This window comes from Lissotriton helveticus, chromosome 2_1, assembly GCF_964261635.1.
Source record: "Lissotriton helveticus chromosome 2_1, aLisHel1.1, whole genome shotgun sequence".
Classification (NCBI taxonomy): Eukaryota; Metazoa; Chordata; class Amphibia; order Caudata; family Salamandridae; genus Lissotriton; species Lissotriton helveticus.
The window spans coordinates 479404612-479418490 of NC_136059.1; the positions used below are offsets into that span (position 1 = coordinate 479404612).

The following is a 13879-nucleotide window of genomic DNA, read 5'->3' on the forward strand; positions in this document are numbered from 1 at the left end:
GCGCCATGGGAGGTAGAGGCTTGGATCACTAAGCTGTAGGGGGTAGGGTGGTTGGTGACTACATTTGGGTTGCCCGTGCAGAGTGATAGCAGCAGGAGATTGTCCTATTGCCAGGAGCTCCTGTGCTGGACTTGGACTAGTTTCCCAGAAGGACATCTGTTAAGGCTTCGTTGAAAGGCAACAAGCATTCAGAGTAGTAGACTCCTAGTTGCAGGACCGGTGTCAAGAAATTTGTCTCTACTGCCATGAAAGGGAGATGAAAGTTCAGGTACGGGCAAATCCAGTTGCAAGTAAATACAACAAGCATTTGCAATGGTTGCAAAACTTGAGTTATTTAAGTTTTTTTTTTTAAACTGATAAAAAGGCATGGTCATTTACATGCCAATAGCTTAAACTCTTGCCAATGCAAGACCGATTGCATTGTAAATGCTTGTTAATATATGGGAGCATTTTTACAACAATCAACACAGCCCTTTATAAATACATTCCGGAGGACGTCGTCAATCCTCCATGGTGGGATTTACCTGCGTTACATCCGTGCACTTTAAGTAGTGCACTGTAGAACCAGGGAACCAAATACAAGCCCACCCCGGCATCCCACCTTTAGGCTGCGCAGTTTTACATAATTCACCAAACACACACTGTGGTATAGCACATACTTTATAAATGCCAGCGCATCCCCTCCCCCATGCATGCCTGCTCTCTTTAATGCTAAGCTGGTGTCTGACTGTAATGCAATTGATGCAGATTTAAAGCGCTCATAAACCTTCGGGTAAAGTTGTGCTATATAAGAGTGCAAACAAATTTTTAAAAAGCCTACCTGTAGCACGTCCGTTCTTATTCTGCGATGCCACATGCCTTCGGGTCCCTGTACTGATTACCTGCACCCAGCTGTGGGAAACCTCCTTGGTAGGAACAAAGTGTTCCGTGGGAAGACGCGGGGAATGTAGCTGCTGTCCTGTGGCTGCACTGTGGGGAACAGTGCAGGGGCAGGAAGGCAGGCAGTCGGTACGGCTGTGCCATTGCAGTGTAGTCCTCTGTGCACGCCGGGCATGTGGGTTGCTGTTGGCTGACGGGAAGTGAAGAGGTGCCAGTTCGGTATGTCTGCTTCCTTTTGTACCACTTGCTGCCTGACCTTAGGCAGGCCACAGTTATAAAAAAAATAGAAACTAGTTGGGCAGCCAGCTGCAAGGATAAGTGCAGTCGCCATTATTGATTGTTTAAAAAAAAAAATGATTTGGGCGAGCTGCGCACAAGATGCGCGGCCTCCATCTTTTAATGTGAATAAAAGGCGGCTCTCCACTGGAGGAATATAAAAAATTAAAAGATACGTTACCATCTGTTTTTTTTAGATAGCACGGGCTCGACTAGAATGTATCAGCCCACTTTACATGAGCACCAATTGCATTAAAGAGGGACGCATTTTTCAGCACCAGGAGAATTGGATTGGTCGACAATCACAAAGTTCGAGTCCCCGCCACACTCTAACCTGGTTCCCAGCTTCTAAGTCGGCCGCCTTTGGGAATGCAACCTCGGCTTTACATATAAAAACTACTTGCCGAATGTGGCGGTGCCCATGTTACAAATATGAAAGGGCGCCGTGCTAACATGTAAGTGCGGCACCCGTGCATGTAAAAATTATGCGCTTGGGGGCTCTTGGTAATACTGATCATTAAGACGGGCACCCTGCTAAATCATCAAGCGATGCGCCTGTGCATACAGTTTTGCGCATGGCAGCCCATGAAACAGGCACCATGGCTAGCAGGAAATTAAAAGAAATAGTACATGAAGTTCCACATAAACTGCTTACAGTGTAAGTAAACTGTAGTTGGTCGGTGCTGCTCCGTACAAAACGGAAATATGTTGGGGCCAACAACAAATAAGGAGCCGCTAAAAAAGAGCAACAGGAGCATGAACTAATGGCAAGCAGGAGGCAGGATTTCACTCACTGAAGAGATTACTACAGGTCTTGCAGACAGCGCATGCCCGCTGCCTAGGCTGGACCTAAAAATCAGCTTTTGGGACCATTCCCTCAAAGCTTTCAGAGCCATGGTCCGGTAACCGGAGCACAAGTTGAGGTCATGCTCCAGGTACCAGAGAAACCAGGTCTAGGTCCATCACAGACATGGTGCAGTGACCGGCGCTGCACAGCTTGAACCCAGAAGTCTTCTTAGACATGTTAGGAAAATCTACACACCAAAAAAGGGGTCAACAAAATGTAAAAAAAAAACAAAGCTTCTCAAAAAGTGATGAAGGGTAGCTCTCTTCATGGATCTGCGCTGGCTGGCACAAAGAACAGAAAGGACGTCAGTGCACTAAGTTGGTGCCTATATAGATGATGCAGACATCACATCGGTGTAGACTACACTGATGACATGGCGTGGAGTCGACCGATGCCACCTGCCGGCAAGCAGGGGTATCACACGAAGGAAAATCTTACGGATCCAGTCTGGCTCATGGGAAATTCAAAGATAAGGAATTTGCAGCTAGATGGCAATCAAATGTGAAGTTCTAGGAGAAAATAACACCAAACCGCATAAAGCACCGCTTACGGATATCTGGTATTGCTGGATCACGTAAAAGTCACATGGTCAGGCCGACCATGATGGAGCTCTGCTCATATAAAAGGACAAGGTTTGTCCCAATCAAGAGTTTACCTTATTCGTGTCTGTGTCCACGTGAGGAGCCTCAGCAGGTGCCTTGCATTGGCTGCGAGAAGTTGGTTGTTGGTGTGGGGAGCAATCGTCACTGAAGCTTTGAGTTGGCGGCTGAATTGGACAGTCACTGTTTGGTGCGAAGAGTGTCATCACTGGAGCTTTGCATTGGAAGGCCACACAGATGGTGGTTTATTGGCACAAATGTTCACTTGCGAGGAGCCCAAAACTTCTAGATTTTCACCTGGAATTCTCTTAAGAGTATACTGTGAGGCCACCCAAAAGTTAAAAGTCCTGATCTTGTGGATCAGGACTTCCTCCACGTACAGGGCTCAGGCATTTCAAGGTTGTGCGTTTGAAGGGGTAGCACTTAGAAACTTGTTGTGTCCATGTAGTTCAATCAGAATGTTAGCCAACTGACCCTTGCAGTCACTTCTGGGGGATTCTGTATTCAAGACAAGCAGGTCCAGTCTGCCTTCTTCTGACATCAGGACATCCTACTTCCAAATCTTCCACAGGTCCAAGAGTGTTCTGATGAAAGGTTTTTAAGGTGCTATTCTAATACCTAGTGCCAGCCTGTGGGTCGGTGATGCCAAGTTTGTCTAACCTTTTCCCTTTTCTTCTAAGTACGGCCCCCAGGACATACTGCTCAGGAGTGGAACACCTTACCCCACACCCAAGGTGCTTTTGTCCACATGTATGGAAGGAATGCACACCACACAAGAGCAATTCACTCATGTGACCCTTGAGATTGGCAGAAAGGTACATTTGGTTTAGGCAGAAAAATGCCAACTTTCTAAAAGTAAAAAGAACAATTGATCGGACAGAATGCAGAACAAGGTCATACAGTCACCCCGGTACAGATAACTGGGCCTAAATCAATCGTGTTTTGCTCCCCAAGCCATTCCAGTTTGAACCCAGCCATATGCAAATCAGTCCTGACCCGGTGCCCAATGGGAACAGCCAGGCTCACTGTGCCACTGGATTCAAATTAACCAGGCTGGTTAGGTGTGAAACCCCGAAACCGGTCCTAAAATGCTGATTTCCAGTCCAGGGAGGACCTGGCTTGGCAGTTCAGGCTTGGCTGTTCCCATGAGGAACTTGGGGAAGACTGATTTGCATATGGGTGAGTCTAAACTGGGATGGCATTGTGAGCAAAGGGACAATGGATTTAACCCAGATCCCTTGACTGGGGTTGATGTTTTGATTTGTTCTGCATTCTGTCCATCACTCGTGTGTCTAACATACTAAAAGTGGCAGTCTCCGGATTATAACTTAAAACCCGACTTTACCGTTAGAGAGAAATTTACATTATAATTCAAATGAGTGGGAGAAGCATTTCTCCATCTCTTCCCAATCTGAAGGTATCACTTACTAAGTTTAATAAGATAACCCAATGTCAGTCAGTGGAAGAAACCACCTTACTACAATGAAAAACTACTTCAGCAGTTTTGCACAGGTAGAACATGAAACACTTAAACACGTCTAGGTTTTTAAATACCATGCACCCTGCCCTATGATATTTTTGAGCCTACCTTAGAGGGTATACAATTCTCGGTGAGTCACTGTGAAAATCTCTACCCAATGCATTTCGGGCCATGTATGCCTTTCCTCAGGGGTGATTATAAATGAGAGAGGTTTATTTTGCCAGGTCAATATGGCAGTTTATTTAAAACTGTACGCCAGGCTGCAGTGGCAGGTCTGAGACATGTTTTGCCGTGCTGCTGTAATAGGTGGCACAATGAGTGCTGCAGCTCAGTGGTAGCATTTAATTTACAGACTTTGGGTACAGGGAGTAACATATACTGTGTACTTATAAGTAAATTAGAGGTGCCAATTAGGTATGTGCCAATTTTGCCAAGTTTAAGGGATAAAGCACAAGCACTTTATCACTGGTTAGCAGCGGTAAAGTGTACGGAGTCCTTAAGTTAACAAACACGAATTCACATGAAGAATATCTAAAGCCCACATTTTATAAACTGAAGCCTTGTTACAGAAATAATTCAGACCGTCTCCAACTCCCTTTACATCTAGACTGTGATAACATTTCCAGTGGCCAGCCCAGCAGTTTTTTAATTCGATTTCTAATTAATTAGCCCTCTAGTCCTGCTGCAATGCCTCCATGCATTTATGATACTTTATGTAAAGAGCTGGGATTTCTCCAGGAAGACTCGTTGCAGGACTTAGAACCACCCTCATGAATGGGTGGGGACGAAAATCAACTAGTTGCGGCAGGTCATACCAGTTGCACACAAACACTTTCAAAAGCATTACTTTTGCTTCCCACGGATGTAAACCGATGGTGCATGGAGGCATTTGCACTAGCAGTTCATGGTCACTATTGGCCTTCATTGTAGAATATCGAGGAGCTGAAAATCAACAAAGATTGTGGATATGTAGTGCTAGCTACCTGGTGGTTTAATGGGTGCCTCAGTTTATTAAATGAACTCACCTGCATCCTTGATCCATTCATCGTACAGCAGCACAGCCCTTGATGTTAGTTCCTTGAAGGCCATGCTTCCTGGAATCAGGAGCAGTTCTGATCTTGATCTACCTGGAAAACAAATTTATAGGTTTTTTTAGAATTCAATCAATAGAAAACTTTATTCGGTTTATAATACAAACCATAAACGTTACACATATTAAAAACAATATAAGTGTCAGTGCATTGTTAAAAATCCCACTATAAAAAATAAACAGTCCTCTTTCAGTAATTGAAGGTACACCAATGCGGGACAAGCCTGCCTAAAAGTCAATCTTTTTAAAATATGTACCAAATAGTGTTTACGAGGAAATTCATACAAATTACATAAAAACATAAAATACAGCATATCCTGCGGAGACTTTCCGTCGCAGCCGCAGGGAACTGCCACTTTACTATTACTAAAACATTTGGGTCTGGCAAGCAAAAGGTTGAAAAGGTTCAGTCGAAACCTGGTCAATAGGAATTTCTTGTGTGTGGACAACGACCCCATAAGATATGGCTCTGCTCTTGGGGTTGTTTTGAGCATTATGTATGTCCGCACACTTGGTTTCTGTACCTCCTTAGCTTCTCTATCCAAATTCCTATCTGCCAGGAATGTAGTTTTGATTTCCTCCACGTCTCTCTTTGTGATACATTCGGGATTAGTAAATAGGTCCCCCCCGCCCTAACCTACCAAAACTTGTCTTAACGTACCTCAGCCATGGAATACGCGCTGAGTTATCAAGGGACATACAGTCTTTTATAATTACGTGGGTCAAAGGGAGATCTGGGTTCAACCAACATTTTAACCAACAGATCACTGGTCGCAAAGAGAGTACATCATTTACATAGGGGACCCCCAACTCCTCGCGGACCGCTAGATTAGATGTGCCACGTGGAACACATAGTAGGCGTTTCAGAAAGTAATTTTCCACTATTTGGAGGGATTCTCCCGCGTTATATCCCCATATTTCGCTGCCATAAGAAGCTATGGCCAGGCTTTTAGCCTGATAAACCTGCAACATTGCTCCGGTGGGTTTCTTCCCTAATTTGGAAGCAAAATTAAAGGTTGCAGTATTCACCCTGGCAATGTCCCCTTTTTTTTCAATAATAGGGGACCCCAATAAAGCATATCAACAAAGAGGATCCCTAGGTATGAAAACACATTTGTGTAGGGAATATTTGAATCTCCCACTCTAAATTGGAAATTCTTCTTTGCAGGATGTCCCACTTGCATAACGTAAGATTTGGAGTTGTTGATTGCCAAATCCCTATCTGACATAAATTCAGAGAAGGTGGATGAAAGTGATTGCAATCCCCTTTCAGTCCTGGATAGGAGGACGGCGTCATCTGCATATAACAGGACAGGGATCGCTCGCTGTCCTACCCCGGGGCAATCAGCCCCTGTTGCCTTTAGTATGATGTCCAAATCATTAATATAAAAATTAAATAAAAAGGGAGCCAAAATACAACCTTGTCGGACTCCCTTCTTAATATTAAAATCCCTCGTAACACGCAAATCCTGGGAAACCCAACGTTGGCTTTAGTAGACTTATGTAGGGCTTCTAAAAAATGTACAACATTGTTCTCCACTCCCATTGCCCTCATGGACTGCCAGAGCTTATTCCTGTTAACACAATCAAAAGCCGATGACAAGTCCATGAAGGCAAGGTGAACGGTCCCAGTGCGAGCAACAGTGTATTTGCTCAGTATCAAAAATAGGTTAAGACACTGAGCAACAGTTAACCGTCCCTGTCGAAATCCATACTGAACATCCGACAGAATCAGGTTCAATTCAATTCAATTCATGAAGCTTTATTCGGTACAAAACAAATGACCATAAAAGCACATATAAGAAAGTATACAATACATAAATCATCAATTTAAAATAAGGTCATGTGATACAGACCAAATACCCTAAAATATCATGCTTTTACGGACACTAATGGATTTGTTTAAAAACACAGCAGTAAAAAAACAGATGTCAGCAGATTTCATGTTAAAAATAAGACTCATTGCCTCATCAACTGTACGTAGCCCATATTTAACAGAGGTTTTAGGTACATAATTCGAAAGTTCAGGTACAGTTTACATAATAAAAAGTGCAAGGTGCTCTGTTTTGATATACCGTCACACAGACACGGTCCTTTAGGATGTTGCTTAAGGTTAGGGAGGGCCACCAAATCGTATACTATTCCGAACCTTAGTCTGGTCGGGACAAACTTATGCGATTGCCTGGTGACCAGTGCTAGGTATGGTGAAAAACCTTCCGTGAGGGAATATCTACTAGAAAATGTGACTGTTAACATGGACCGACAGGCAAAAGCCCTCTTTGCCAAATTATCTAAAAATGTTGCTTTCAACTCTGCTTTTGGTATCGTCAAAGCAGCCTTAGGGTCGATCAAAACATTAAGATTAAAATTTTGTAAATAACAATCAGACATATTTTATCCATGGGATTTTTCTATACAATTCCAATAAAAGACAATCCTCAATTATAGATCTGTTTAGGGTCTTTTCATCCATGAGCCACTGAGTGTATGAGTGAGATGGGTCTATAGCAATGGGGGCTGCTTCTGTCGCCTTTTTTAAAAACAGGAACTATGGTGGAAGTTGCCCAAGACTGAGGACAGCCGTACTGTGCCGCCGCATTAAAAACAGATTCCAATATCAGTGCCCAAAAAGAGGGATCTGACTTAAAGAGATCTGGAGAAATCCCGTCAGGGCCGGGTGCTTTTCCTGCAGTTAAGCCTGTTATACCTTCCAGTAGCTCACCCCTCTCAAATCTTATTGCCGCCACCTGGGTTCCATGAGCAAAAAGAACAATTGATGGACAGAATGCAGAACAATGTCGTACATTCACCCCAGTACAGAGATCTGGGCCTAAATCCATCGTTTTTTTGCTCACCATGCCATTCCAGTTTGGACCCAGCCATATGCAAATCAGTCTTGACCCTGTGCCCAATGGGAACAGTCCAGCCCGAACTGCCAGGCCAGGTTCTCCCTGGACTGGAAAAAAGCATCCTAGGACCGGTTTCGGGCTTTCAGCCCTCTTCAGCCAGGATAGCTTGACTCCAGTGGCATGGAGAGCACGGGACTCACGTATGAGCATACCCGTCCCACTCGGGGTGACAAATGCAAAAATAGCAATTGATGGACAGAATGCAGAACAATGTCATACATTCACCCCAGTACAGAGATCTGGGCCTAAATCCATCGTTTTTTTGCTCACCCTGCCATTCCAGTTTGGACCCAGCCATATGCAAATCAGTCTTGACCCTGGGTTCCATGAGGTGTCCTGTGATTTTGCTCAGGCAAACAGTCAAACATGGATTCAAAGTGTGACTCCCACTCCTCCTCAGTTATATGAGAATCAAGCCCCCCCCCTTCCTGATCAAACAGAGGTTTATTTACCACACTCCAAAACTTCGAGCTGTTTCTAAGAGTACTGGGATCAAGCAACTCCCTCCATGCTTCATCCTTCAATGCTCCCTTAGAATTTGTTTAAAGGAGGTAAAGAAAAAAAATGCCTTCACACAATTTCTTAAAGAGGATTCAGCAGATGAAAACGTCTCTAGACAAAATAGAGATATGCTATGCTTGGTTGTTTATTTTAAATCAGGAGCACTCTAACTATATTTCTACCAGTATAACATTTCTCCAAGATTTAACTAAACATGTTTTGAGTCAATTTAGCACGGAGAACAACCTAACCGGCCATCATAAAAGCCAACACTTAAGAAATAAGCATTTGTAATACAACAGGTCTCACATTTCTGAAAGTTTGAGCTATTGGCTTTGCAAACAAATAATGCAATGCCAATAGCTCAAACTTTCAGTAATGAAAGACCTATTGCACTGCAATGCTTGTTTAATGTTACAGTGCTATTGTAAAGCGATCGGACGCCTTTGGTGTTGGCAATTCTCTAAAGAAAATGAAGGGATTTCTATTTACCAACAAAACCAACACCTCTCAAAGGCAAGTGAGGCCAGGAAAGACTCAACTTAATTAGATTTTGTTGGACCTGGCCCTTTTGGCAGGTTCACCCCGAAACTTTTTGCTTTTTCCTAGCCTGTTTCTGGAACCTGGGGTTGGTGATTTTAGGCCTTTGCGCACTTTTTCACTGTGGTACAGTGTAAAGTGTGTGTGCTCTCTGTGTATGTGTGGTGAGTGACCTGCCATCCCATAGGAATGAATGGGGAATATGTATGCCCATGGTAGTTCCTGATGTGTGGGGAGTGCAGGGTCGAGTTTGGTATGTGCGAACTCGTGAGATTGAATGCTGCGCAATGGTATATGCGGCATGGTTGTGTCTAGTGGAGAAGTGCCACTTCTAGAAGTTGGCATATTTGTGTAAATGTGCCTGGCGTGTGATTGGCTGGTGAGCCTGGCCCAGAGTGCCTGGACCTGCTTGTGGATTGACTGTCTGGTTTGAGGGTGACAGGGGCTGCAGAGCCCCCAGGAGGTTGTCTGAGTCAGCCCGTGGATGAAAGGCTGCATCTGCTGCCAGGGAAGTGGGAGGAGATAGCACCTGGGAGTGAATAGGGCTGTGCCTGCCTGACCACAACACTGGCTCCACCTCCTGCTGGGCGACTGCCACCTCTGTCCCTGATACTGAAAGAAAGAAGGAAGCCAGGAAGCCCAAGGGCTCCAGCAACACCCAAGAACTGGTTTAGACCGGGCTCAGGACCCACTTGCACAAAGACTTCAAAGGACTTCAAAGACTTTTAGGGGTATAAGAGAAGGACCCCTGACTACAGAAAATCAGATTCTACAATCAAGAGGAACCTCTGCTGGAAGAAGGACTGCTGGAGAACTAAAGGAAGATTGCCTTGCTGTGTGCTCTAAGGGCTGACCTGTTCTGCTGACCAACTAAAGCTGAGGAGAAGAAAGGGACTTTGCTGTGTGCTGTGACCCTGCCTGCTTGAACTAAAAAGACTTTGCTGTGTGCTGTGTCTTCAACCTGAATCTCCAAGGGCCTGAGAAGAGCTGGCCTCCTGTTCCTGGAACCCAGGGTTAAAAGGTTCCTAAAGAAACCCCAAGACGCTGTGAGGATCGTGCTGCTTTGGCCTGGTGCGTGCTTTGTGACCAACTGCTGAGCGTGGGCAGAGATCGGTGTGCTCATCGGCACATACTCAGCGAGCGTCGGAGGTCCGTGGTGTCTCCCCTTGTGAGTTCTGCTCTAAAAAGATTGTGTGGCCGTGAGGGCGGTCTTTCTGTGACCTGCGCCCTCGAAAATCATCTGCCGCCCGCTCACCGCCACGGCCCGGGGCCAGAAACACCCTCCAAAGTTGGCCGTTCTTGGTGGGGGCTGTGGAGACGGAGAACGAAGCCGCCGCGCCCTCATTGGTCCAAAGGAACGAGCCCCCTCACCAAAGCTGTGCGGGGATTGGTTGCCGGCGTTCGCGTCACTAAAGGCCTGCCCCGGGAGCCGCACTGCCATTGGCTGACTCCTGGGTGATTGTGGAGGCTCGCCGCGACCGGATTGGCCCGCGGCCTTGAAGCTGCGTTGGGAGCCGCCGAGAAGCCGTGACCAGAGAAAATCCAGCGAGGAACCGACAGCCGAGTCAGCTGTCCGACCCGACCTCGCCGAGGGAGCCCGAGTGTGTTCCGCGCCCCTGGCCTGTCGTCCCCGCAGAAGTGTGCTGCACCAGCTCCCCCGCCGCTCGTTGGATTGTCGAGAGCGGGCAGGAGAGCAGAGGGGACCGGCCGGGGCCGTTCTGAAAGGCTCCGCTCACGCCGAAGCTCCTAAAGTAAGCGCGACGGTGAGGGGAACGGGGTAATCACCGCGCTAGAGTCAGCAAAGAGCTGACTGGGGCATATGGATCTGTGGCATTATCATTAACACTGAACTAAGAGACTTGAGACTGATTTTTATAGGAGAACTTCCTGATAATACAAGTGCAGACGAACCAGAGAGGTTCATGGGGGTATATTGGTTTAAGAGCCTGTGTGGCTCCTGCCTTTTGGCGCAGTACTGTTCGACGGCTAGTGAGAGCCCATGCCCTAGTTGGCTTGTTATCCCAGCTGCCCAGCAATTAGTGGGCAGCTGCACCGTTTAGGCCCTGACATTGAGACACAGGGCGAACTAGCCCCAACAAGGCCAGCTAGCATAGGGACTGGCTAATGTGAGTTTGGCGCAATGTGATGTGGTGCTAGGAAATGTAATGCATTTAATATGATTACGCACCTTGATCTTACACCTCTGAATGCGTTTTCATACATCATGTGTTTTTGCGCTATTGAGTTGTGGTCTGGCACCTCTGAATGTTTTTAGACATCATGTGTCTTCCTTGTTCTTGCACCTCTGAATGTGTTTTAGATGCATCATGTGCCTGGTTCCTACACCGCTGAATGTTGTGATGCATCATGTGTAATGTGTTCTTGCTGATACCCCTAAGTGTATTTTATTCTTAGGTGGTTGTTCTTTCCAGTACAGGTGGTCCTAGTGAGGTCCTGGTCCCCTGCGTGACATTCTCCTAAGGTGGTTAGGGTTGCGTAGGTGGTACTTACCTGTTACCAGTAGTTACTGGTTGTGATTTATAACTGTAATTTTGTGCTATTCTTGCTAATTTGTGCTACAGTGATTTTATATCCTTTTATTCTAATTTCTGACAGTATTTCTAAAGGTGTTGATTCTGACAGTGGCCCATGTGGCCCTGTCCTGTAAATATTCCCTTGTGAATATTGCCCGTGCCAGTTGGCACAATGTACATGTGTGATTTCTATCTGATGTGATTTTGACAATACAGAAGTTATTTTTATATAACCTTGTGTGGAGTTCCTTTTGTGGTGTGCCTAGTATGTTGTTGCTGTTGTGTGCTGGCGCAAATGCTTTACACATTGCCTCCGAGTTTAGCCTCACTGCTCGTGCCAAGCTACCAAGGGGGTGAGCAGGGGTTATCTTGGCGTGTGACTGCCATGCCCTGACTAGAATGGTGGTTTCTGCCTGGCTTTGGCGTCAGCCTTAGCCTACCAGAAATAGCCAGTTCTAACAGATCTCATACATAATTGATATGTGACTGACTCTGCCCGGGCCCCACTGTCCTGTCACAAGTGGCGGCCATCCTGGCCATCTATATTTCCTACAGGCCAGTCTGCCTCTGATTCACATTATCATTATGCCCAGTATGGAATATTATCAGGCAAAGATGTCCCCCTGTAGTTTTTGGTATCCTTAGTGTTTTGGGAGTCTGTAGTGTTTCAGCCACTTCTGTGCTTCGAGACCCTAGAGAGGGTGGAAGAGAGGCAAAAAAAAAAAGTTGTGAGACCGCGGCGGTTAGAAGCACACATAGGGTGTAAGGGGGCTGTGGTCCCTGGGTCTGGTGGTTTAGTGAACTAATGCATTCACTGTAGGGGCTGCGTTTGACCTCACGGTCACAAGTTAAAATCCTGGTGGCTCACTCAGCCGTTCATCCTTCTGGAGGTCGATGAAATGAGGACCATCGAGTTGGGTCACAACAAACATCTGATATTCAGCACCAAGATATGCTTTGCGGTGAACGTGCGCTTTACAAATACACTTGATGTTATGGTGTTATGCTACGGTGGTGTAGGTGAAGAAGTATAGCAGAGCTCTGGACGACTAACATACATTAAGCTAGGGTAGGAGAGCGCGTGGATGGGGTGGAAATTAGGGGTTCAGGTAGAGAGAACGGGGCACGTGCCCCACCCTCTAACCGCTTCATACATTTCCCGCAGGGAAGAGAGTTGTGGGGGAAATGGGCTCTTTACTTCAATAGTTTCAATAACCTGTCGCCATACCCGGTTACTTCTGCACCTACGAGAAGCCGCATCGCTAGGGCTTGCAATCCCAAAGAACACAAGTGACCCGGTTTCACTCTCGGCATCTCTGGCTGTAAAAAACGTCCATCTGAGGGAAACAAAGTGTGACAGGCGACTCTCAAAATACAGGCTATTTACAAGGTCAGCCTCCCCAGTGCAGATAATGGAGACATCATTAAACTGCGCCTGTCTTCGGCTTCCCCTCCCCTCCACCCCAAAAAGTCCTGCAAGTCTGGAACTGCACAATTCGGATCTCCTGCGTCGGCGCTCTTTATAGAATACATTTGTCCAGCCGAGATCGCCAGAGACGCTGTGCGCAAGGAAAAGGAAAATGAAAGTGAAAGCCCGCACTTCGCACATGTGCCTGAAACGCCGCAGCGAAAGAGACATCATACGCGTGCACATCTCCTGTTTCCCTTCGGAAGAAAAATAGACGACAATAGATCTTGCAAAGTGGGCAGCGCATGCGCTGCGTCGCTGGAAGACCTAAAAACGTACACCATTCCAAAAGATGCCTTGAACAGACAACAATCAAAACTGGTAAAACAGAAGTAACGTGGGCTAGCGAGTAGCTCTGGATAAGAATTGATGCAAGTTGTTCAAGGCACCTCTATGTTTTGCCAGATACTGTCCTCTACACCCAGTGACTGATTTATTGAATTGATACCTTTGAGATCACGAACTAGTGGAAAGGGTTCTGACCAGCCCAGGTCACTTGAGCAATAGTCAGCGGTCCGTTTACATAGTCTTAGCAAAGGTAGATTATCATAGGGGGTTACTGATTTCCTACGATGATAATAAGCATAAAAGTTCTTCGGTTATTTTTAGTACTACTGTGTTCTGTATTTAATGCCACTTCTGTGACATGTTTCTACAAAAGTAGTAAAAAACTAAACAGACTGGCTTTGTGCTACATCGAAAATTAGGGCAAGCAACAAGAGTTCCAGGATTGATGACCAGTGGGCAGGTAAACAA

At 46.0% G+C, this 13879-nt stretch overlaps 1 protein-coding gene across 1 annotated transcript in view; it reads right to left on the minus strand.

Moving 5' to 3' along the window:
• Positions 1-13879, minus strand: part of ELOVL7 (ELOVL fatty acid elongase 7) — a 170840-nt gene that overhangs the window by 72566 nt on the left and 84395 nt on the right. Inside the window, exon 2 of the mRNA XM_078675130.1 lies at positions 5107-5208. Within this exon, the coding sequence (XP_078531256.1) occupies positions 5107-5170 (64 nt within the window). The 5' untranslated portion in view covers positions 5171-5208. The remainder of the gene's footprint in view (positions 1-5106; positions 5209-13879) is intronic.